General features: G+C 43.5%; 1 protein-coding gene across 4 annotated transcripts in view; it reads right to left on the bottom strand.

Annotated features, from left to right (window-relative positions):
* Positions 1-23,764, bottom strand: part of LOC138758488 (non-receptor tyrosine-protein kinase TYK2-like) — a 152,447-nt gene that overhangs the window by 38,256 nt on the left and 90,427 nt on the right. For all 4 annotated transcript variants that reach the window (XM_069927447.1, XM_069927450.1, XM_069927449.1 and 1 more), the window contains 5 exons: positions 14,757-14,961; positions 12,476-12,594; positions 11,034-11,216; positions 6,748-6,835; positions 2,067-2,194 (listed from right to left, as the gene is read on the bottom strand). In XM_069927447.1, the coding sequence (XP_069783548.1) occupies positions 2,067-2,194; positions 6,748-6,835; positions 11,034-11,216; positions 12,476-12,594; positions 14,757-14,961 (723 nt within the window). The remainder of the gene's footprint in view (positions 1-2,066; positions 2,195-6,747; positions 6,836-11,033; positions 11,217-12,475; positions 12,595-14,756; positions 14,962-23,764) is intronic.

Genomic DNA, 23,764 nt, shown 5'->3' with positions numbered 1-23,764 from the left:
CTTCTTCTTCTTCTGTGTCTGCTCGGGTTTGTGTTTTCTGTTTCTCTTCCTTGTATCTGTGTCTCTTACTTTCTTGTTGAGTTGCTTGTCTCTGTTGGGTATATTTTTTTATGGTTTCTTGATGTTGGTCCTCTTCTTCTGGGCTGGTTATCTATTGTGTTTGGTTTCCTTCTTTCATTCTCACCCCTCCCGTTCCCGTTATTTACTGTATTTTCCAGCTGGGAGCCCTGCTGTCGGGTCTCTCTCAGCTGGTCCCCCCTCCTGTTGGTGTTATCTTTGTCATGCGCATCACGCATGCCCGATTCCTCGTGCATGTGCGGTTGCGCACCTCTGTTTGGCTTTGTGAGCCATCTTTGCAGTCCTGCGTTCGATGGGTCGTGACCCTGCAGGGTCTCCACTGACCTCAGGGAGTGGGTTCCTCTTCCCACGGCGGGTCCCTGCTTCTTCGTACAGGTAAGGCCTTCACTTTTCTCTTCCGGCTTCTTTCTTTCTTCTTTTCTTCCCCTTATTTTTGGCTTTTCTTTCTTTGGTGCCATTTTCTCCACTCCTTTATTTTTTATTTGTTGTGATTTGTGTGTCTGGGGCTTTGTTTTTTCCTCACTTTTTTTCTTCTTTTTTGGAGAGGGCTGGTATTCTCCTACCGGTCACTACTCCATCACGTGACTCCAGCCATCCCTCATAATCTTGTAGACCCGATTAAGTCTCCTCTCATCCTTTTTCACGCCAAAGAGAAAAGCCCTAGCTCTGCTAACCTTGCTTCATAATACACATTTTCTTATCCAGGCAATATTCTGGTAAATCTCCTCCACCCCTCTCCAGTTTCCACATCCTTCCTATAATGAGGTGAGCAGAACTGAACACAATATCTAAGTGCGATTTCACCAGATTTATAGAGCTGCAACATCACCTCATGACTTCAGAACTCAATCCTCTGACTAATGAAGCCTAGCATATCATAGGCCTTCTTAACTATCCTATCAAACTTGAGAGATCTTTGAATTTGGATCCCAAGGTCCATCTGTTCTTCCACACTGTTATTTCTGAGCATTAACCATGTACTCTGCCTTCAAGTGTGACCTTTCAAAATGCATCACCTCACACCTATTCAGGTTGAACTCCATCTGCCACTTTTTCGCCCATCTCTGCATCCTGTCTATAATCCTGAGGTAACCTTCAACACTATCCACAACACCTCCAAACTTCGATTCATCTGCAAACTTACTGACCCCTTCCTCTACTTCTTCATCCAGGCCATTTATAAAAATCACAAAGAGCTGGGTCCCTGTGGAATTCCATTTGTCACTGAAAAGGAATAAACGGGTAGAAGGAGAAAGACCACGACCAGGCAGATGGGAAACGTCCTCGTTGCCAAATATTCACCATTAAATAGATTGCAATGAATGTAATACTTATCAAAGCAGAATATGCTCAAATCTACTTGGAACATGTTTTAACAGTGCCCCCAAAATACAAGTGTTCAGGAGTAGAGTGTCTAACTGAAATATTTGAAGTCAATTTGCAATCCTGCCTGTTGTCTGAAATATTTGGATTCTCCAACAACTCCCTAAATTCCCTTCAGAAAGATGTGACTACATTTACGTCCCTATTCGCCAAGCGTCTAATCTTGTTACACTGGAAGTCTGACAGGGGTCCTTCTATGACATAATGGACTAAGGATACCAGTTTCTTCATTAAACAGGAGAAAAGTCAAATACACATTGAGCGGGCCCATCGGAAATTTTTTCCACAAATGGTAACCCTTTATGAGTTTTTTTCCTCTGAATTACAAAAGTGCTTATGGAGTAAAAGACTGTGAGATGATTATACTGGTGCAGTCGGTCAAATGCCAATGATGCTGTCAGCAAAGGTGCCAAGGTGGTCAGGGATTGGAGGCTCGGGCCTGTACCTGAGGGCGCACGTGAGCATTTGTGTAGATGTGTGTTGGTTTTTCCGTTTAAAAATGATGAGGTGCACCATGTATACAAAGTTGTTTTTGATGCTCAATAAATCTACTTTGAAAATTCTTTGAGATCTCTCCCATGATGTAGATAAGTACCGATGCATACCAGGTAGCTCAGTGCACTAGCAAGCTGCTGGATGACGGTCAGACTCCACGCTGGGCTTATCTTTCCCTTCTCTTTTCGCAGCATGACATCCAATGGTCCGAACTCCACATACTCCTCGACGATGATATCTGCAACAGAGGACAGTGATTATCGACCTGCAACCAGATGAGAAGCAGACGAGGAGCAATGGAGGGACAAAGCTGAAGGTGGAAGAGGGGCCTGGAAGGAGTTAAAGGGAAGCAATGTGAGAGGGACGAAAGGGAATTAAGTGGTGGGGGTGGGAGTGGTGAGAAACAAGGGAGAAAGCCAAAGACACAGGCCACACAATTTAGAAGACATCAAACTCTTAGAACATAGAACACTACAGCACAGTACAGGCCCTTGATGTTGTGCCAACCCATATATTCCTTAAAAAAAACCCTCCCTACCCTGTAACCCTCTCTTTTCCTTCCATCCATGTGTCTAAGAGTCTTTTAAATGCCCCAAATATTTCAGCCTCCACCACCATCCCTGGCAAGGCATTCCAGGCACCTACAACTCTGTGTGTAAATAAAAAAACACTCCTGGTGTCTCCCCTAAACTTTCATCCCTTCAGTTTATATAGATGTCCACTGGTGTTGGCTCCTCCTGCCCTGGGGAACAAATGCTAGCTGCCCACCCTATCTATGCCTCTCATAATCCTGTGGACCTCTATTAAGTCTCCTCTCATCCTTCTATGCACCAAAGATCCAGCTCTGCTAATCTTGCCTCATAAGACTTATTTTCCAACCCAGGCAACCTCCTGGTAAATCTCCTTTGAACCCTGCATCCTTGATACAAGCCTCCTTTCCCTTGTGTCCTCCCTCTCTTATCCACCTATTATGCTCTGCCTCTGGAATCATGGTCCTCCCCCTGCCCCTACCATTTGGTTCAGGTGCCTGCCTACATTTTGCTCATACCTTGGTTAAGGGCTCAAGTCTGAAACGTTGGTTAAGTATCTTTATCAAGCCAAGTTTATTGACATCTGATTGTACAAGTACAACCCAATGAAACAGTGCTCTCTGGTCCTCGGTGCAAAATCATCCAGTCATAACACACAGACAATAATACAGATGCAGGGTAAGTATTCTATCCATAAAAATAAATAAATAAATATTGCCTTGTGCAATGAGAGATTCAGATGGTCAGTGTGAGTTGTTCCTTTGGTCGTTCAGCATACTTGCTGTTATGTCATACTGCCCGTGGGAAGCAGCTGTTCCTCAGCTTGGAGGTGCTGGCTGATATTCCTGTATCTCTTTCCCAGCACAGCAGTTGAAAGATGCTGTGTGCGAGATGGAAGGAATCCTCAGTGATTCAGTGCGCCCTCTTTGGACAGTGATCCAATAGATCATGTCGATGGGGGGAGACTCCAGTGATCCTCTCTACCACTCTTTTGACCATCTGTGGCAACCGTACCACACTGTGAAGCAGCTGGCCAGGGTGCTCTCAATACAGCTCCTATAAAAGGAAATGGTAGCCGGTAGCCTTGCCCACTTCAGTCTCCTCAGAAAGTTCAGTCACTGTTGCGCCTTCTTGACAAGTGAGGAGATGATGAGTGCCCAAGATAGGTCACTAGTTAAGTGAACTCAAGGAACTTGCCACTCTCCACTCTCTCTGCCACAAATTTATTGATGTGTAGTGGAGGGTGGTCATTCCTGTTCCTTATGAAGTCCACGGTCTTGTCCACATTGAGACTCAGGTTGTTGCTCTCACACTATTTCACGAGATTTTCCACCTCTTCTCTGTAGTGCGACTTATCGTTGTTGCTGATGAGGCCGACGACTGTTATGTCATCTGCAAACTTGATGACACTGTTGGAGCTGGATCTGGTGATGCAGTCGTGGCACCAGTGTTCAGCGTGACAGCGCTCGATATTCTGCTACTGACCCGAACAGACTGTGGTCTTTCCATTAGGAAGTCCAGGATCTAGTTGCAGACTCCCAGCGAGGACAGCTTCTCCACCAGCCTCTGGGAATTGCCGTATTAAATGCCAAGCTGAAATTCATGAACAGCAGCCTGGCATATGAGGTGCCGTTCTGCAGGTGACCCCAGGCAGAGTGAAACTACAAGACTATAGCATTGTCTGTAGAATGGTTTCTTCTATAGACGAACTGAAATGGATCCAGTGTCCCTGAGAGGTGTGCTTTGATGCATTCCATCACCAGAAGCTCGAAGTGTATCATAATGGTGGAGGTCAGTGCACAGGACGGTAATCATTGAGGCCTGTTATTGTCCCCCTCTTGAGTACCAGGATGATGGTGGCGGTCTTGAACCCTGCAGGAATAATAGGCTCCTGCAGTGAGGTGTTGAAGATGTCTGTGAAGATCTGCGCAGTCCTTCAGTACCCGAGCAGATACATTGTCTGGTCCTGCTGCCTTGTGTGGGTTCACCTTCGATAGGTTCTCTTCACCTCAGCTTTGCGGGAGGGCCAGTTCATCCTGTCTTCTCTTCTTATCAAACCATGCGTAGAAGGTGTTCAGTCTGTTCGAAAGGGAGGTGTCATTGTCCTTAATTCACAAGGTTGACTTGTGATCCGTAATAGTCTTCGTCCCTTGCCCCAGGTGCCTCGTATCGCCAGTGTCTCACAGCTGTGTGGATCTTCTGTGCGTACCCTTGCTTTGCCTTCCGGATTGCATGGGAGAGTTCAGCCCTGGATGATCTTAATGATGCTGGCCCATTTTTCCATGTTTCTCCAGCACGCTTCAGATGGCACTGCATACGTCTCCTGTGATCAGCTCTGCATTTTGCAACAGCCTGTGCAACCTGCTTCAGTAGGTTTAAACTGGACAGAATCTTACCAATCCGATCATTTGAAAGTCCAGTTCTCGTTTTGTATTTTGATGAGTTTCCAGATCTTAGATACAACGCAATGGGTCAAGATTTCACAGAGCTGAAGTGGTCACTGAAACCTCGTGTGCCACCGTCTTGGAATCTTTGCTGTATAAAGGACACTGTGTAACCTGCTGAATTTCTCCAGCACTGAGTTTTTACTTCAATCATGGTGCCTGCAGACTTTCATGTTTTACTCATTCTTGACCTCCTAAGGATTCCCTTTTAATACTTCCTCAATCCTGCCCAACCTATAACCCCAATCCTGACTTTAACCTCTCTCCAATCTATCCTTTTCACTTATCCACATATTAACGTCACATCCTCCCCAAAAAGAATGACTCTTTCCATTTAACACAGGTGACTAAATTGTGCAGCTCTACAGAGAAGGTCGAGCAAGCCTCCCTTTTCTGTCATGACCTCAGAGGACAAGGTGAAGGTAAATAGATTTTTAAAGAAAATTGTTTGGAACTTGCAATGATGTTGTACGGCCAAGAGTCAGGAACTGCCTGATGTGAAACTCAACAGGAACGATGACCCTTGTGTCTCCTTACACACCATTACCCTGCGTTCAGCCAGGTTGGGGCTGTGTGAAACTGTGGCGATTTGCTGGTGGAAAATATCGAGATAAGCTCATATAGGAGCTGGAAGTTTGAAACAAAAACAGGAAATGCTGGAAGCACTCGGTAGGTGAGAGAGCATCAGAAAGTTAAAAAGAATTAAAATTTCTGTTCCTAACAGCCATCAACTTGAAGCATTTACCTTTCCACAGGTGATGCCTGGCCTTTTCAGTGCTTCCAGTTGATGGTTCAGAGGACAACTCGCATTTAGGATGGACGATTGCCATGCCAAGCCAAGTCAGGGGTGCCATAACTTAAAAGATGATCCATTAAATTAAAAAATTGCCTGTGCTGTCATTGCAGATCCAGGAGGGTGCGAAGAGTGGAGACACAACATTGCTTTGAAGGATTCAATGCTGGTGCCTCTATATAGGCTGTTAAAGGAGATGATGGTATTTGTAAATAAAATCATCCAGTCACTGGGTTTGTGCCCAAGATGGCACCACCCGTGCTGGCTGACTCAAGGGAATGGAGTGGACTGGTGCAGGGCCTCATAAATGGGGAGAAACAGCCCCCGGTTGAGGAGACAATCTTGCAGGATGGTGACCACGGCGGCAGACCAGCAAGGTGCTCAGCAGCTGAGGGACCCACGAAGCTCGCGGGCAACTTGTAGTCAAAGGGACCGCAGGGGCCGCTGGCTCACGGGAACCAGGTATCGGAGCTAGGATTCAAGAGGGTGCTGAGGGCAAGAAGGGTGCCGAAGGGCCTCGGGCACTGGGGCCTGATGACATCCAAGGTTTGGACCCGGAGTTTGGGTAGTCGACGAATCAAACAAGAGTTTGCAAAGGCTGTGGGAGCGCTGGAGGCAAATCCACAGACACTCTTTTACTCTGAAGGGCCTCTCTTTTGCTTCTCCTTATTGTAAGGGATGCCATGCGGCACTAATGGCAACTCTTTGTGTGCCTTATCAGGCAAAAATTAAAGTATATCATACATGTTACATTTTTTAATGCATTATAACATACAACAATTATGTGACAACAAAAGGAACCTTGAAAAAAGACACATTTATTCTTTTGTCCCTTAGGAAGGGTTCCTGTTAACTGCTCTGATACATCATGCCTTCCCAAATGCATGGAACAGATTAGGGATCCAGAATTTGACAACTGCCAGAATGAGGGCCACACAATTTCGATCACAACTAAGTGGTTCCACTTCATTAACAAAGCCAGACAACGGAAATGCACAGAATTTGGAAAAAAAAATCTAATTACTTTCTGAGCCTCGCACACAGACTCCATGAACAAAAGCCAGATGAGTGTGAGAAATCTGACTCATCAGACTCGCCAGCTCGAAGAATGCCTAGAAAGGAACAAAGATAAACTGTCAACCAACTCAAATCAAGTCAAGAGAGGATAAAAATTCAAGACTGTTGGAACATAAACCTTTGGGATGCACATGATCAAAACTCCAATGAATGAAGCCAAACTCTCACATCTAAACACTCTCGCTCCAACATCGTATGGCAGTTTCAGTGATAAGACTTTTGTCTCTTCCCACCAAGTGAGCTTTGAATAAGATCAACAGCTAGATAATTTTTATTCCCTGAAGGCCATTTTTCAGGCTGCAAATGGTTCCTAGTAGTGGAGTAAGGAGGTGGCGCTGTTGAGTTGCTGTAACGGCAGCACTGCCACTGGTTCGGCTCATACAGGCTTTAAACAGCTTTTTAAAGGAGCTGATGGGATTTTTCCCCAAAAAACTTGAAACCTCTGATCTGCACCCAAGATGGCGCCACCTGTTCTGGGCAAGACCACGAGGTGTTGCAAACTCCAGGGAGCAGGAGACCATAAACGGGGAGAAAAGCCCTCATTGAGAAGCACAGAGGATCATGCTAAAGGACAGTGATTAACAGCAGTGCCACAGCGAGGAGCTCAGCAGCAGAAGGACCCAGACAGCACGTGGGTCGTCAGCAACTTGCAGTCAAAAGACTCGCACAGTCTGTGCGCTGCAGGGGACTTGCAGTCTAAGGACCCACATAGGCTGTAGGTGACTGGCTCATGGGAATCAGGGCAAGAAGGGCTCCTGAATGGCCTCAGGCACTGAAACTTTCCCAATTGTAATTGGAGGTTTGGATCTGGGGCTCAGATTGCTAATGGTTTGGACTGGAGTCAGTGTAGCCGCAACATTGGAGTCAAATCCATTTCATTCAGTGACTCTGAAGGGACTCCTTTTTACTTTATTTCTCCTATTGTTAGGGGTGCTGGGCAATGCTCACTGTTAATCTTTGTTTGCCTTACAGCAGGCAAAAGTTGAGGTATATATGTATATTACATTTTTATGTATTATTATAGACAATAAAAGGAATCTTACCATCTCATAATTTTTCTCATTAAATGTTGTTCACACCTTATTTACCTTGAAAATATCTATTACTGAAGGTTTACAAAGGAGGTTTACATTGTATTGAGTTTGGAGAATCATTTTTATCCTTGAAGTTTTGAATACATTTCAACTCCTCGTCCACACAACGTGCTAGCTGCTCAATCCTCACAACGGCCATCAAGAACATCATGCCACCAGTTGCGTTGAGCCATCAAGTCTACTTCCCCATCCTTTTTGCCTGCAAAGTGGCGATTTCAGAGCTGCTGGTTGTTGGGTGATCGACAGAAGCACTGAGGCAGTAACATTCTTGACTCTGAGGCAGGTGGTCATGGCTTCCAACCCCTGCTCTATCAATTGAGCAGTATTCGGAAGGAATGCTGCACGTTTGGTACGGTAACTGAGCCAAAACATACTCGTAGGTACACTGAAGCTGGTCTTAGGTTAAAATATGGTTCACAAAATTTGGTAAAGGAGAAGATGGGAGAGTGATTGAAAGAGCATTGAAATGGTGGGTTCAAAAGATTATCAAGAGAGGGATGGGTTGATGTGATGAAGCAACATTATAGTGATGGAAATAGGCAGCCTTGGTGATAGAGCAATGTCCGGTTGAGAACAGCAAGGTTACAAAGGATTTGGCTCAGATTAAAACAATTATGGGAATGGGAGGCAGGGGAGTAGAGTGTGAGCAAAAACACAACGCTGGAGAAACTCAGCAGGTCAAACCAAAGAAAAAAATTGCATAACCGACATTTCGGGCTTGAAGCCATCATCAAGGAATGAAAAATGTCAGCAGGCAACCAAAAGGTTTGGGGGGGGGCGGCGGCAGGCATGGTAGCAAACACAGCAGATACTAGGTGGAGAAGGGAGAGTGGGCACAGAAGCAAGCAAAGAGAGGAGGGACGGCTAGGTGAATAGAGAGGGAAGGGGTGGAGAGCTGACAGGAAGGGAGGGGGAAAGGAGAGCAGGTTAGCAGAAACCAGAAAATTCGATGTTAATGCCATCCGGCAGGAGATTGCCCAGATAGAAAATCAAGTGTTCCTCTAATTTACAGGTGATCTTGGTGGAATACATGAGCTATGGACAGACATGTGAGTGTGGGAGTATCGATGCAGAACTGAAATGGTCAGCCACTGGGAGGTCTCTGGCACTGGTGCAGACAGGTGAAGGTGCTCAGCGAAGCAATCATCCAGTCTTTGCCCAGTCTCTCTGATGTAGAAAAGGTCACAAAGGGAGCATTGGATGCAGTAAATCAATCCTGTGGATACACAAGTGAAGAGTTGCTTCACTTAAAAGACCTGTTTGGGGATCGGGACTGTGGTGAGGGAGGAAGTGTGGGTGTAAGTGTGGCTGCTCCGGCGGCCACAGGAAAAAGTGCTGGGGGGGGAGGGGGGAGGAGTGCACGAGGGAATGACGAAGGGAACGGCCCCTACAGAAAGCAGAGAGGGGAGTAGAGGGGAAGATATGTCTGGTAGTAGGTTTCTGTTGTAAGTGTTGGAAATTCTGGAGGATAATGTGGAGGCTGGTGGGATGGTAGGTGAGGACAAGGGGAAACTTGTGTTGGTTGCATCTGGAGGCAGAGGGGGAATGGAGGAGATGCAGGCTAGAGCCAAGTTGACATTTGTAGAGGGGAAGCCACATTTGTGGGAGAAAGCAGACATTTCAGAAGCTCTGGACTGGAAGACCTCTCTTGCAGCAGAGAGAGAAATTGAGAAAAGGGAATAAAACCCTTGAGTGAACAGGGAGTGAGAAAATGTAATCGAGTAAGAGGGTGATGGGTCTGAAAGACAACGACTTCAATCTTGCTCAGTTTTGCCTTGCATTAATTTTCGATGACACAGACAGTGAACAGGCAACCCATTATGTCCATGCAATCTCTCTCTGCCCACTTATTGTAGGGCAGCTTGTTCTTTCTCACATGCTAATCAGCATGTTGCTGCAGCCCACCCCAGGAATAATTTACAGTTTGCTTGAATGCTGTGAAACCCATAATTGACATGTAAATTCTGAGGGGAAGAAGTCTGTTGTTGAACATAACTGAAAAACCATTTGCAAATCATTTGGCAGATTAATAACAGGAGAGGCATCATTATAAAATTCAGCAACATAAAAGAAGTGTGTGCTGAAGGAGAGTTAAAAGCACTGAAAGTTTTTAACGATGAGTTTATATCCAAAAGGGGAGTTGTTTTTGCAAATATTTATTATACAGCAAATTTCAGTGGTAATTTATTTTTAAATGCATTGGGGTCAGAAAACTGCTAAAAGCAATTCAAAATTGTCACTGATAAATGGACAATGTGGGAGCTGAAGATGCTGTCAAAAGACCAGGTAGCAATGGACAGTTGGACGAACAGGTGAAGGCTGAGATTTTGAGATGTAGAGTGATCATGACAGAATTCAATCCAAGGAAAGGTGTTGAACGAAGGGGCCGCAATATAATACAGGTACACGATCCTTTATGCGGACATCTAAAATCCGGCAAGTGGGGACTGGCAGTCGGGGGAGGCAGCCGAGGGACTGGCGGCCGAGGGGCCGGTGGTTGGGGGAGACTGCCAGGTGACCGACGGTCAGGGAAGGCGGCCGGGGGACAGGCAGTTGGGGGAGACTACCGGGAGGCCAAGGAACTGGCGGTCGGGGGGAGACTGCCGGGCAGCCAAGGGACCGGTGGTCGGGGGAGACTGCTGGGTGGCTGAGGGACTGGCGGTCGGGGGAGGCGGCCGAGGGACGGGCGGTTGGGGGAGGCGGCCAAGGGAGAGGTGGTCGGGCGACTGGAAGGGGGTGGGGGTGGATATGGCAGCACAATTCGGGTGGGCTTTCCAAAATCCGGAAAAATCCAAATTTCGCAACACACTGTCCCCCAAGGGTTCCGGATAAAGGATCATGTATCTGTAATGTGGAGAGAGGGAACAATAACTAAATATTAGGCCGAAGGGGATCTGAGCAGACTATGTGGGATGCTCAAAATAGGATTGGGAACACGACGGTCTTGCTGCATTATTGTGAGATGTTAATAACTGCACAATGACTTCTGCACATTGAAATAGCAACAGTAATTACACTTCAAAAATATGACCACCTCTGGGGATGTTCACGTCATAAGAGGCACTACATAAATGCAATATTTGTATGAGCAGATTCACGTCCTAATTCAGTGTCATAAATTCCATTTTGCTTTTCTCACCAGTGCAATATCCCTGTGACTGGGGTCAAGCACTTTCAGTACCACACGAATATCCCTCGCTTCACTGTGCCTCAGGCCACTGAAAGAGTTCATCTCTTCTTCGTCATTGTCGTCGTCCTCACCTCGAATACAAAATCTACCAGCATAGATATTCATCCTGGTCCCTCGTCCCAAATGGTGCTCCTAAAACGATAACGACAATTATTGGAGAGTTTTGAAGGCAGTTTGATATTCGTCTTGCTTCGAAAGCTCTTTGCTCTGGTGACTTTGTCACATGGTGACAAAGCTCATCACAATGCACAAGAGTTTCAACATTCTACAGTGCGTCAGGACTCAATGCTTCACTGGGTTAAATAATCCCTTCATGTTGAGGGCAGTCACTTGCTCTAGAATTTAATGTTTCCAGAGTTGATCCCATTTCTTAGAATTCCGATTGAGCCTCGAAAATTAACAGATAGATCCAGGAACTGAGCATAAATAGAGGAAGAAAATTCCTAATTCTTTCACTCTAAATAAAGCACCTTGATCTTGAATGGCTGGTCACTTATCGTGCCAGGAAGCACAAGCCAGTGGTTCTCAACCTTTTTCTTTCCACTCAAATACCACAAAGTGATCCCTATGTCATCGGTGCTCTGTGATTAGTAAGGGATTGTTTAAGGTGGGACGCGAATGGGAAGGGAAGGCTGAGAATCACTACTCTAGACCCAACTGTTACTGAAATATTTTGCTGGAGAAAAATTGTCATTGGCCTTTTGGAGTTATGAAACCATGCACATAACGAGCCAATTAGGTACGATTAAAACAGTGGTCTTCAAACCTTTTCAGGCTCCTATACCTTTTCCCTGATGGTAGCAGAGTAAAGAGGGCATGGCCTGGGTGGTGGGGGTCCTTGAGGATAGAGGCTGCTTTAAGACCTCACCTCTTTTAGATATCCGAGTTAACAACCCTCTGGAGTTTTTTCTTGACCTGAGCACTGGCACCTCTGGACCAGACAGTGATGCAACCTGACAGAATACTCTCCATAGTACACCTGTTGAAGTTTCCGAGAATCTTCGGTGACATACTGAAGCTCCTCCAACTCTTCACAAAGTATAGCCGCTAGCGAGCCTTCTTCATGATAGAATCAACATGGAGGCTCCAAGACAGATCCGCAGAGACATGACACCCAGGAATTTGAAGTTCTTGACCCTCTCCTCTGCTGACCCCTCAATTAGGAGTGGCTTGTGTTCTCCTGACCAGAATCATCTCCTTGGTTTTGTTAATGTTGAGTGCTAGGTTGTTGGTGTGACACCACTCAACCAGCTGATCTATCTCCCTTCTGTACGTTTCCTCATTGCATCATTTCTTCTGAATGCCAGAAGATCGGGGAAACCCCACTCCACAGTGAGCCTTTGGTTCAACCAAAAGATAACACACTTGTAACAGGGGTTTAATGCACGCACCTGAATTATTTCCTCCTTCCGGATCTGGTGGAAGCTGAGCTGGCTCAGATTTAACTGAGCTGAGAGAGGTCGAATGTCGGTCTCTTTGCTGCCTCTAGTTATCAATAAGTTAGAGAATTCTGAAAGTTAAAATAGAAATGGTCAACAATTATGAAATAAATTTTTGTTTTAAATTTTCCAAAGAAAAAAAATTGTATCTTTTGGTTCAGTCAGCTTTTCTCTCTCTGCTAACAATGTCTGAACGGCCACTCTGACTGGCACTTCACAGCTTTTACATTCCTTGCTTTGTTTTTTTTCCCCCCAATTTCCTTCATTTGAGTGTTCAACCACCTAGCTTGATCCACAGCTTGTCATGACAGCATTCTCCACTTCACCTGACAGATCTCCTTCGTCCTATGCATATTTGCCCCATTCACTCTGCAACTCTTTTTCCTTCCCAAGCTCAACCAGATACATATTGTAAAACTCCCAGTGTCCGTCACTTATGGGGATTGGTAGATGCCGGATAAGTGAATTTTTCAGTTGCTTGAGATTGGGTGTTTTGTGGATTGGCAAACAGTTTTTTTGCGGGTTGATTGAGGGTGCTGGTAGTTTGAATTCTGGTTTCGCTCTCTGATTGGCTGAGGGCTGCCACTCTTTTCTCTTACTTTGGAATTCCTGCATCTGCAGTTTATTGGATCTCCTCTTGTTGGTTGCCATTGACACCCACAATGTCTATTTGCTACAGGCCACAGGCCGATACCAAGTTGATGCACAAGCATCCAAGTACCCTCAATAGATATGGGTAAAGTTAATGAGTCAGAAGAGAAAAAAACCCCAGACAAAATCAAGGTCCAAATCCAAGTTAAAGATTTAATAAAGCAAGTAAACATAGTCACTTCCAGGAAGTAATGAACTGGACACCATAGACTGACATGGGGCGAGGAAGGGCGGAGGCAGGGGGAGGAAATGGAATAACGGGAAACATACGAGTGTGGGTAGAGCGTTGACTGATTGGCAAGAAAAAGAGAGAGAATACAGGGATCATATTCTGATCGGCTGCCACTTGCTAATAGCATTCCACAGGGGTTGGTGTTGGGGGTCGCTTCTTTTTATGTTGTATATTAAAGATTGTGGTATGGAGTGAAAAATGGCTTTGTGGCCACATTTTGCAAACGATACCAAGTAGGTGAAGAAGCATGTAGCAAAGAGGACACCCAGAGGCTGCAGAAGGACTTGGACAGTATAGGTGAATGGGCAGAGGAGTGGGAAATGAAATATAATGTCAAAAAGAGTACGGTCAAGCATTTTGGTAGAAAAAAAATAAATGGGCAGACTATATTTTTTTTAATTGGGGAGAAAATAGAAAATACCCTGATGCAAAGAGACCTGGGAGTCCTTGTGCAGGATAGCCTGAAGGAAACTTGCATGTTGAGAAGGCAAACACAGTGCTTGCATTCATTTCAAGAGGAATTGAATGCAAGAGTAGGGGTGTGATGTTGAGGCTCTACAAAGCACTGGTGAAACTTCATGATAATATTGAGAGCAGTTTTGGGCTCTTCATTTAAGAAAGGACGTGCTGAGGTTGGAGAGGGTTCAATGGAGGTTGATTCCAGAAATGAAAGTTTATCATATGAGGAGTATTTGGCAGCTCTTGGCCTGCAGTTGATGGAATTTAGGATAATCTTGGAGGATCTTACTGAAACATTTTGAATGTTGAAAGGCATGGAAAGAATAGATGTTTCCCATGGTGGGAGAGTCTAGGACACAACTGGAGGGCACAACTTCAGGATTGAAGAGTGTGCGTTTAGAACAAAGATGCTTAGCAATTTCTTCAGCCAGAGGGTGGTTAATCTGGGGAATTTGTTGCCATGCATGGTTGTGGAGGTCAGGTCATTGTATTTAAGCCAGAGATTGATAGGTTCTTTGATTAGCCAGGCTGTTGTTAGGAGAAGGTCAGGGGGTGGGTCTGAATGGGGTAATGGATCAGCTCATGATTAAATGGCAGGGCAGGCTGAATAGCTGATTTCTGCTGCTATGACTTGTGGTGGAGGAATTTGGGAGACAAACGGTTGACACAAGAGAATGCAGATACTGGAATCTCAAGTGAAAAAAAAATCAACAAACTGCTGGAGGATTTTAGCAGGTCAGGCAGCATCTGTGGAGGGAAAGAAGACAACTGACATTTTGAGTCAAGACCCTGCATTAGGTCTGAGGGCTAGGGCCAGCAGGGAATGAGAACAGAAGGACTGGGAACTGAACAAACAATAGACACGAGTCAGGGTTCAACAGTGTTCCTTACCATGCGGAATAGGTGGGCAACACTTATTGACCACGTAGCTCTCGTTGCCCGATTTCAGCATGCAGCCCTTGAGGCTCTCGAGCAGTTCCTTAACACTGGGAAACATTCGCTCCCAACCCTGTAACACATACACATCTGGTGCCTTCCTCTCAATTTGAAATTGTTTAATGCCCTGAAGTCCTCCAGAACCTCGAAATAATTCACACTGAAAGAGAAGCAAAGAATTATCATCCATAATGAAAAAGATATCCAGACTAAAAACTACTTGCCCTTTTAAAATGGAAGCTGGTATCTCACTTCCCATTCTCCAGATAGTCAAAGACCACCTGAAACCATTTGCTTCCATGCTCTGGTTACTGGGCCTGCATGTTGAATGCTGTTCAATTCAGTTGGGGCAGCATGTGCATGAAGCAGTTATGTAACACGGAGCTGACTATAATGAGTTTGTACATTCTCCCTATGTCTGCATGGGTTTCAAAACGTACTGGGGTTGTAGGACAATTGGGTGTAATTGGGCTTCATTTCAATTAATGAATATGTAAATATGTAAATTTAAAGAAACCATAGTCAAATTTGCACATGAGCAAACACACAAAGCACAGGAAACTCCCATGTGACATGTGGGTCATGCCCTAGAAGATGATGAGTACCACAAATTTCCCAGATCATCAAGAAAAATGAGTTAAAAAAATACTAGATTTATTACTTGTTGCACCCCAATGTAAATTCTGTGAGTAACTTTATTTTGCATTGGGTAGTAACTTGTATATAAATTCTACAAGGGTGAATTTCCATGACCTGAAGAGGTTTCTAATGGCTGCCATTATGATTTGCTCATGGCTTTCCTTCAATACAATTGTGATCATACACGCAAAGTTGCCCATCAGCTGCTGGCATTATACAATGTTCGTTCAGAAATCACCTTTCACTAACAAGTGCCTCTCTCCTTATCCACCTATTACTTCCTGCCTGTGGGACCGTGGATCCTCCCCCGCCTCTCACCCCATCATTTTATTCAGGTGCCTACCCACATTTTGCTCATACCTTTATTATGTTAGTTATATATCTTTGTTATATAAAGTATGCTGTTTGACCCACTGAGTTTCTCCAGCGTTGTGCTTTTGCATCTCTGTGTCCACAGACTTTTTGTTTAACTCCACTAAACATCTTTGTTCACAATATTTACCATAGGCACCTGTTATAATGACCAATTGTTCACAGCTAAATATATTTTAATTTGAAGTTTTAAAGTATTAGTGATGACTTAACACATGTCCTGAAATAATTAAATTACCGAAACTACCCCAACAGCTTCGGTTGTGGAAAGTTAGAGAGTCAAAATGAGCTTTTAGGTGCTCGGATGCAGATAATGTGCCGGCAGACGCGGCTGGGGGAGTGCAGCTGGGACGTTCAGGTGGCCACGGAGAAGACGCCTTTTTGTCACCTGAACGTGCTGGCTGAGGGAGAGCCGCATCAGAGTGATGTGGATTGTGGCCATAGTCCCACTGCTGCTTTCAGTTGCAACGGGGAATTCTCCGAGCCGGAGAATATACCTACAGGAGGAGGGTTATGTAAGTGCTCCTCCTGGCGGGGGTCTCTGCTTTCAGGTGGCCACCCGACAGCCACTTTGGGGTAGTATAGGGTATTCTGCACTTTGGGGTACAATCTGGCCACCTGAAAGCGGGTAAAGAGCAGACTGGGTTACAATCAATAAATTTGTAATAGTTAATATCAAACCTGGGTTAAAATATTAAAAGTCTTGAAAATTGGAAGGAAAAAGGGAACCAAGGAACATCCTGACTTTCTGGAAATACTGAATGGGACTAATGATCGGCTGAGACTATAATATATTGTGCATTTAAAACAGATAAACATCATGAAGGGCACGATCATCTGAGCATGATCAGAAGTTGAAATTGAAGCCCAGTGACAGAATCTGCACCTAAAGGAACCAAGAATGCATTGCAAATGCATTATAGGAAGACAAGCAGTTGAAATGCACCATTGTTTTTAGCGCAGTTTAAACTCCAACAGGATTGAGTGACAGAAGTAATTTTAATTTCTAAGTCGCCTGATAAGATTTGGCATGTCGATAAATATTCTATCAAACTTCTACTGCTGGAGGGTGGAGTCACGTGATGGAGTAGTGGCCGGTCAGGGAATTCCAGCCCTCTCCGGAAAAGTTGAAAAAAAAACACACAAAACACAAAGGTACAAGAATAAAAATTAAAACAAAGTAAAAGTAAAGGTGAGAAGAAAATGGCAGCGAAGAGAGAAAAGTCGAAAGCAACGGAAAGAAGAGAAGAAGAAAGAACGTCGGAAGAAGAAGGTGAAGGCCTTACCTGTCCGAGGAGGACTGCCGGGGAGAGAGAAGCCCGAGCTCGGGACTACAAAAATGGCTCGCGGAGCCGAGTAAAAGTGCGCAACCGCGCATGAAAAAAAACACACCGACAGGAGGGGGGAACAGCTGAGAAGTCGATCTCCACAGCTGAGAGTGACAGCTGCAACTCAGCATCAGGAAGAAAACACAGAAAACAACGAGAACAAGAAAGAAGAGGGTAAAAAGAAAACAAGGAAACAACAGATGGCCAACCCAGAGGAAGAAGAAGAAGAACATAGAGAAATGGAATAAGAAGGGAAAGGCAGGACAATGGATATATATATTTTTTTAAAGAATATATGGAATCAGTAAAAGAATGGCAATTACAAGAATTTAATGAAATAAAAAGTAGAATTAAGAGTGCAGAAGAAAAAATGAATAAAATAGAAATGGTCTTATCAGAGATAGGAAAAAGAGTGGACAATGTGGAAGAACGAGAAATAATCATAGAAATGGAAGTAGAGGACTTAAAAGAGAAATTAGAAGAATCTAATAAAAAAGTTAAAGAGGCACATGAGCTGTTAGCTCAGAAGATAGATATAATGGAAAACTATAATAGAAGAAATAATATAAAGATAGTGGGCCTTAAGGAAGATGAAGAAGGCAAGAATATGAGAGAATTTATAAAAGATTGGATCCCCAGGGTCCTAGGAAGGCCAGAATTACAGGAAGAAATGGAAATAGAGAGGGCACATAGAACATTAGCCCCGAAACCACAACCGCAGCAAAAACCAAGATACATTTTAGTAAAATTCTTAAGATATACAACAAGAGAAAATATATTGGAGAAAGCAATGAAGAAAATAAGAGAAGAGAAAAAGCCACTGGAATACAAAGGTCAAAACATTTTTTTCTATCCAGACATAAGTTTTGAACTCCTGAAGAAGAGGAAGGAGTTCAATACAGCAAAAACGATCCTATGGAAAAAAGGATATCTTCTTCTTTGGCTTGGCTTCGCGGACGAAGATTTATGGAGGGGGTAAATGTCCACGTCAGCTGCAGGCTCGTTTGTGGCTGACAAGTCCGATGCGGGACAGGCAGACACGGTTGCAGCGGTTGCAGGGGAAAATTGGTTGGTTGGGGTTGGGTTTTTCCTCCTTTGCCTTTTGTCAGTGAGGTGGGCTCTGCGGTCTTCTTCAAAGGAGGTTGCTGCCCGCCGAACTGTGAGGCGCCAAGATGCACGGTTTGAGGCGATATCAGCCCACTGGCGGTGGTCAATGTGGCAGGCACCAAGAGATTTCTTTAGGTAGTCCTTGTACCTCTTCTTTGGTGCACCTCTGTCACGGTGGCCAGTGGAGAGCTCGCCATATAACACGAACTTTGGAAGGCAATGGTCCTCCATTCTGGAGACATGACCCACCCAGCGCAGCTGGATCTTCAGCAGCGTGGACTCGATGCTGTCGACCTCTGCCATCTCGAGTACTTCAACGTTAGGGATGAAGGCGCTCCAATGAATGTTGAGGATGGAGCGGAGACAACGCTGGTGGAAGCGTTCTAGGAGCCGTAGGTGATGCCGGTAGAGGACCCATGATTCGGAGCCAAACAGGAGTGTGGGTATGACAACGGCTCTGTATTCGCTTATCTTTGTGAGGTTTTTCAGTTGGTTGTTTTTCCAGACTCTTTTGTGTAGTCTTCCAAAGGCGCTATTTACCTTGGCGAGTCTGTTGTCTATCTCGTTGTCGATCCTTGCATCTGATGAAATGGTGCAGCCGAGATAGGTAAACTGGTTGACCATTTTGAGTTTTGTGTGCCCGATGGAGATGTGGGGAGGCTGGTAGTCATGGTGGGGAGCTGGCTGATGAAGGACCTCAGTTTTCTTCAGGCTGACTTCCAGGCCAAACATTTTGGCAGTTTCCACAAAACAGGACGTCAAGCGCTGAAGAGCTGGCTCTGAATGGGCAACTAAAGCGGCATCGTCTGCAAAGAGTAGTTCGCGGACAAGTTTCTCTTGTGTCTTGTGTCTGGGCTGAGGGTAGGCGGCAGCGGCCCCGATCCGGGCAGGAGCAAGGGGGAGGCGGCGGCCCATGCCTCGGTCGAGTGAGGCAGGCGGAGGCCCTGGTCCGGGCAGAGAGGTGGAGGCGGCGGCCCCAGTCCGGGCACAGGGAGAGCAGCGGCAGCCCCGGTCCGGGCAGAGGGTAGGCGGCGGCAGCCCCGATCCGGGCAGGAGCAAGGGGGAGGCGGCGGCCCCGGCCTTGGTCGAAAAAAGGATATAAATTTATGTTAAAGTACCCAGCGGTACTTAAAATAGTTATTCCAGGGCAACAAAACAGATTATTCTCGGATCCGGAGGAAGCATGAAAATTTGCAGAACAACTACAAAACAAGCAGAGAGATGAAGACATGTAATGAGAGTAAAAGTGACCATGAACTATATGTATGTGTGTATATGGGTGTATATGGCTGTGTATGTATGTATGTGTATACATGAGTGTATCCGTATTTAGAGGAAAATATATAGAGTATAGATAAGAATTAATAAGGGAATGAAAGGGAATAGAGAGAATAAGGAGGGAATTAAAAGAGTGACCTTTGTTTTATATGAAAATTGAAATCTTTTACCGGGGGAGGGGGGCTGGCTGGGGAGGAGTTACGGTCACTGCAAAATCAGTTGACGTTTGCGAGTGAATTCGCAAATCTAAATGGAGAGGGGAGATGTGGTTGCCCGACAAGGGATAAAGGGCAACTCAGGAGGGGGAGGGGAGAATGGGGTTAAAGAAGTTTTAGATAGGAGAATAAGGAAAATGTTTGATGTTTTAGAAATGTTGTCTTATAAAGTGTTCAAAACAAGAAAGCAAAAATGGATAAGAAGGAAAGGTGATCATGAGGAAACGGAAAGGGAAGATAAACAAAGTATGAAATGGCTACGTTGAACTATATGACTTTAAATATTAATGGAATACATAACCAAATCAAAAGGAAGAAACTGCTAAATTTACTGAAGAAAGAAAAAATTGATATAGCATTCGTGCAAGAAACACATTTAACTGAAATGGAGCACAAGAAATTAAAGAGAGATTGGGTAGGACATGTAATAGCAGTGTCATATAATTCAAAAGCTAGAGGAGTAGCTATATTAATCAGTAAAAATGTACCAATTAAAATAGAAGAGGAAATAATAGATCCAGCAGGGAGATATATAATGATAAAATGTCAGATATATTCGGAGTTTTGGAATCTACTCAATGTATATTCACCTAATGAAGAAGATCAAAATTTATGCAAGATATTTTTTTGAAGATAGCAGATACGCAAGGGAACATATTAATAGGAGGGGATTTCAACCTTAATTTGGATTCAAATATGGATAAAACTGGGAAAAAAATTAACAGAAAGAACAAGGTAACCAAATTTATAATTAAATCGATGCAAGAGATGCAACTTTTGGATATATGGAGGAAACAACACCCAAAAGAAAAGGAATATTCATATTATTTGGGTAGACATAAAACATACTCAAGAATAGACCTATTTCTGTTATCAGCTCGTATGCAAGATAGAGTAAGAAAAACAGAATATAAAGCTAGAATATTATCGGACCATTCACCCTTGATATTCACATCCCTCCAAGAATGTATAGATGGAGATTAAACTCCATGCTACTTAAAAGGCAGGATTTTAGAGAATTCATTGAAAGACAAATTAAAATGTACTTTGAAATAAATACGGAATCAGTGAAAGATAAGTTTATACTATAGGACGCAATGAAAGCGTTCATCAGAGGGCAAATAATAAGTTATGTAACCAAGATGAAGAAGGACTACAATCAGGAAACAGAGCAGTTGGAAAGGGAAATAATAAATATAGAAAAAGAATTAGCAATGAAGGAAGACACAACTAAAAGAAGAGAATTGGCAGATAAAAAAATAAAATATGAAACACTACAAACATATAAGGTAGAGAAGAACATAATGAAGACAAAACAGAAATATTATGAACTAGGGGAAAAAACGCACAAAATTCTAGCATGACAGCTTAAGACAGAACAAGCTAAGAAAATGGTATTGGCATCAAGGAAAAAAGACAAACAAATCACATATCATCCAATGGAGATTAATGAAAACTTTAGAGAATTCTATGAACAATTATACCAAACTGAAAACGAAGGAAAACTAGGGGAAAATTACAAATAAAGGAACAAAATAAATTAACAGAACCATTTGAAATAGTAGAAATACAAGAGATAATAAAAAAACTACCAAATAATAAAACACCAGGAGAGGATGGATTCCCAATAGAATTCTATAAAACATTTAAAGATTTACTAATTCCTCCCCTCCTGGAAGTAATCAACCAGATTGACAAAACACAAAGCTTACCAGATTCATGCAAAACAGAAATAATTACAGTAACACCAAAGACAGGGAAAGATCCACTCGCACCAGCGTCATATAGACCAATATCATTACTTAACACAGATTATAAGATAATAGCTAAACTATTATCAAACAGATTAGCAGATTATGTACCTAAAATGGTAAATCTAGACCAAACTGGATTTATTTAAAAAAGACGAACACAGACAATATTTGTAAATTTATTAACTTAATTCATGCAGTAGAAGGGAGTAAAGCGCCAACAGTAGCAGTTGTTTTAGACGCAGAGAAGGTCTTTGACAGAGTAGAATGGAATTATTTATTTACAGTATTGCAAAAATTCAGTTTACCAGAGAAGTATATTAATTGGATTAAAGCATTATATAAGGGGCCATTGGCGAAAGTGACAGTAAATGGATATATATCAAAACAATTTAATTTAAGCAGATCAACAAAGCAGGGATGCCCACTATCAACCTTATTGTTCACGTTAACTATAGAACCACTAGCAGAATTGATAAGAACAGAAAATAAAATAAAAGGGATAAAAATAAAAGACAAGGAATATAAAATCAGTTTATTTGCAGATGATGTTATAGTATACTTAACAGAACCAGAATTATCAATAATAGAATTACATAAGAAATTGAAGGAATATGGAGAAGCGTCGGGTTACAAGATTAACGCAAATAAAAGTGATGCAATGTCAATAAATAATGCGGATTTCTCAAAATTTAAGAAAGAATCACCATTCAGATGGCAAATGCAAGCAATAAGATACCTAGGTATTGTAAGGTAAAAACATCATGAGATGGGACCGGAGAAGGAGTCACCCAGTACTAAGGAGTAACAGAATGCAGATGTGACCTTGTATACTCAAGATAAGCTTTGCACTAACAAGAATGATGTGCAGCAGACTAACAGAGAAGGATAGCAACAGTTTATTCATTGGACAATGTAATGGTATGATAATTTACTAAGTATGTATCCTGAGGTATAAAAAAAACACCACTTGCTGATAACGGCAGAATGCACCTTCTCCAACTAACACTGTTAGTTGCAAGTGTTACAATCCGGCAATAAAGAACAAAGAACCTTGATTTCGACTCAGTCTGGTGTATGACTCACTCATTCATGAACAAAGCAGACCTAACAATTTGGTGACCCCGACGTGATGGGTGAGTGGACACTGGACGACGGTTTCTGTTTTTCTTGACAATCTCAGCCGGCTGATAAAAAGGTCCAGAGAAGCCTGTTTTAACAAAATTCTCTCTTTTAAAATCTTTATGATTGTCAGTAAGAACTGGAGATCGGACAAATTAGACGACCATAATTGAAGGTCGACACCTGCCAGGATTGTAACACTTAAGTGATTACAGAGAGAAGAAAAGTCCTTAAGGTGGTTGAGTGACATTTGATAAGTGCTTCGCCGACAAACTACTAGAGTTTAAAAAGTCTTTATTGTGTCGTTGCAAAGTCCAATAGAGTGAGAAGGTGGTCTATGAATAATTGGGGACCTGAGTTTTCTGCCCTTAACTGGTTATTAAGAGGAGAAATCTCCCACGTGAACGTTGGGCTTTGAAAGAAAACGAAGGTTCAGGCTTATTGGTCTCAATTGTATAAAAAGACTCACTTATAAATGTCCGGTAGGTATGATAATGTTTGTACACTTGAAAACTTAAGAATTTACTTCCCCAATTCGCCGTGGTGGAATACCACAGCGGACATTAGAGACCTTGAGACGACAAAAAGAGTACTCAGGGACGCCTGCCTGGTGAACAAGGACGACGACGATAGGCTGCAAAAGCTGTGTCCGGATCAGGTAGGAGATATCAATGAAAAAGTTGACAGAATCTTAAGAGACACCTGGTTTATTCGAAGTATTTTTGATGTTAAATGAGGGTATTCCCAGCATCACCAAGGAGATAAAGTTATGTAAATTCATAGATTGGTACAGGGAAACTGGACAAAAATATAGCCCAAAAACTTGTTTTCCTAGTTGTAACCTAACCTTCCGACCTCTTTGGGAAAAAAGAGAGTGGAAGACGGGCATTCAGAGTACACAGGATAGTCTGAGGTCCACCGGAGAAACAGGCTTGGAGATTGTTTCGCTAAAAAATTTTTGTCATCTGGCCTGCAAAGAGACATTTTTTAAAAGCGATTTTCGTTAACATAGATCCCCTAAACAGACAAGAACCTAAATTAAAAGAGGCATTAGGAAGCGACCCTGCAGCAATGGCTGCACAATTGTCTGCTAAGACCTTTGACCAAGTTATGAAGGAAATTAATCAGGAGTTAGGAAAGCGGAATACCAG

This window comes from Narcine bancroftii, chromosome 3 (genome assembly GCF_036971445.1).
Source record: "Narcine bancroftii isolate sNarBan1 chromosome 3, sNarBan1.hap1, whole genome shotgun sequence".
Classification (NCBI taxonomy): domain Eukaryota; kingdom Metazoa; phylum Chordata; class Chondrichthyes; order Torpediniformes; family Narcinidae; genus Narcine; species Narcine bancroftii.
The sequence above is the reverse complement of the archived record's forward strand: the minus strand, read 5'-3'. Positions and strand labels throughout refer to the sequence as shown.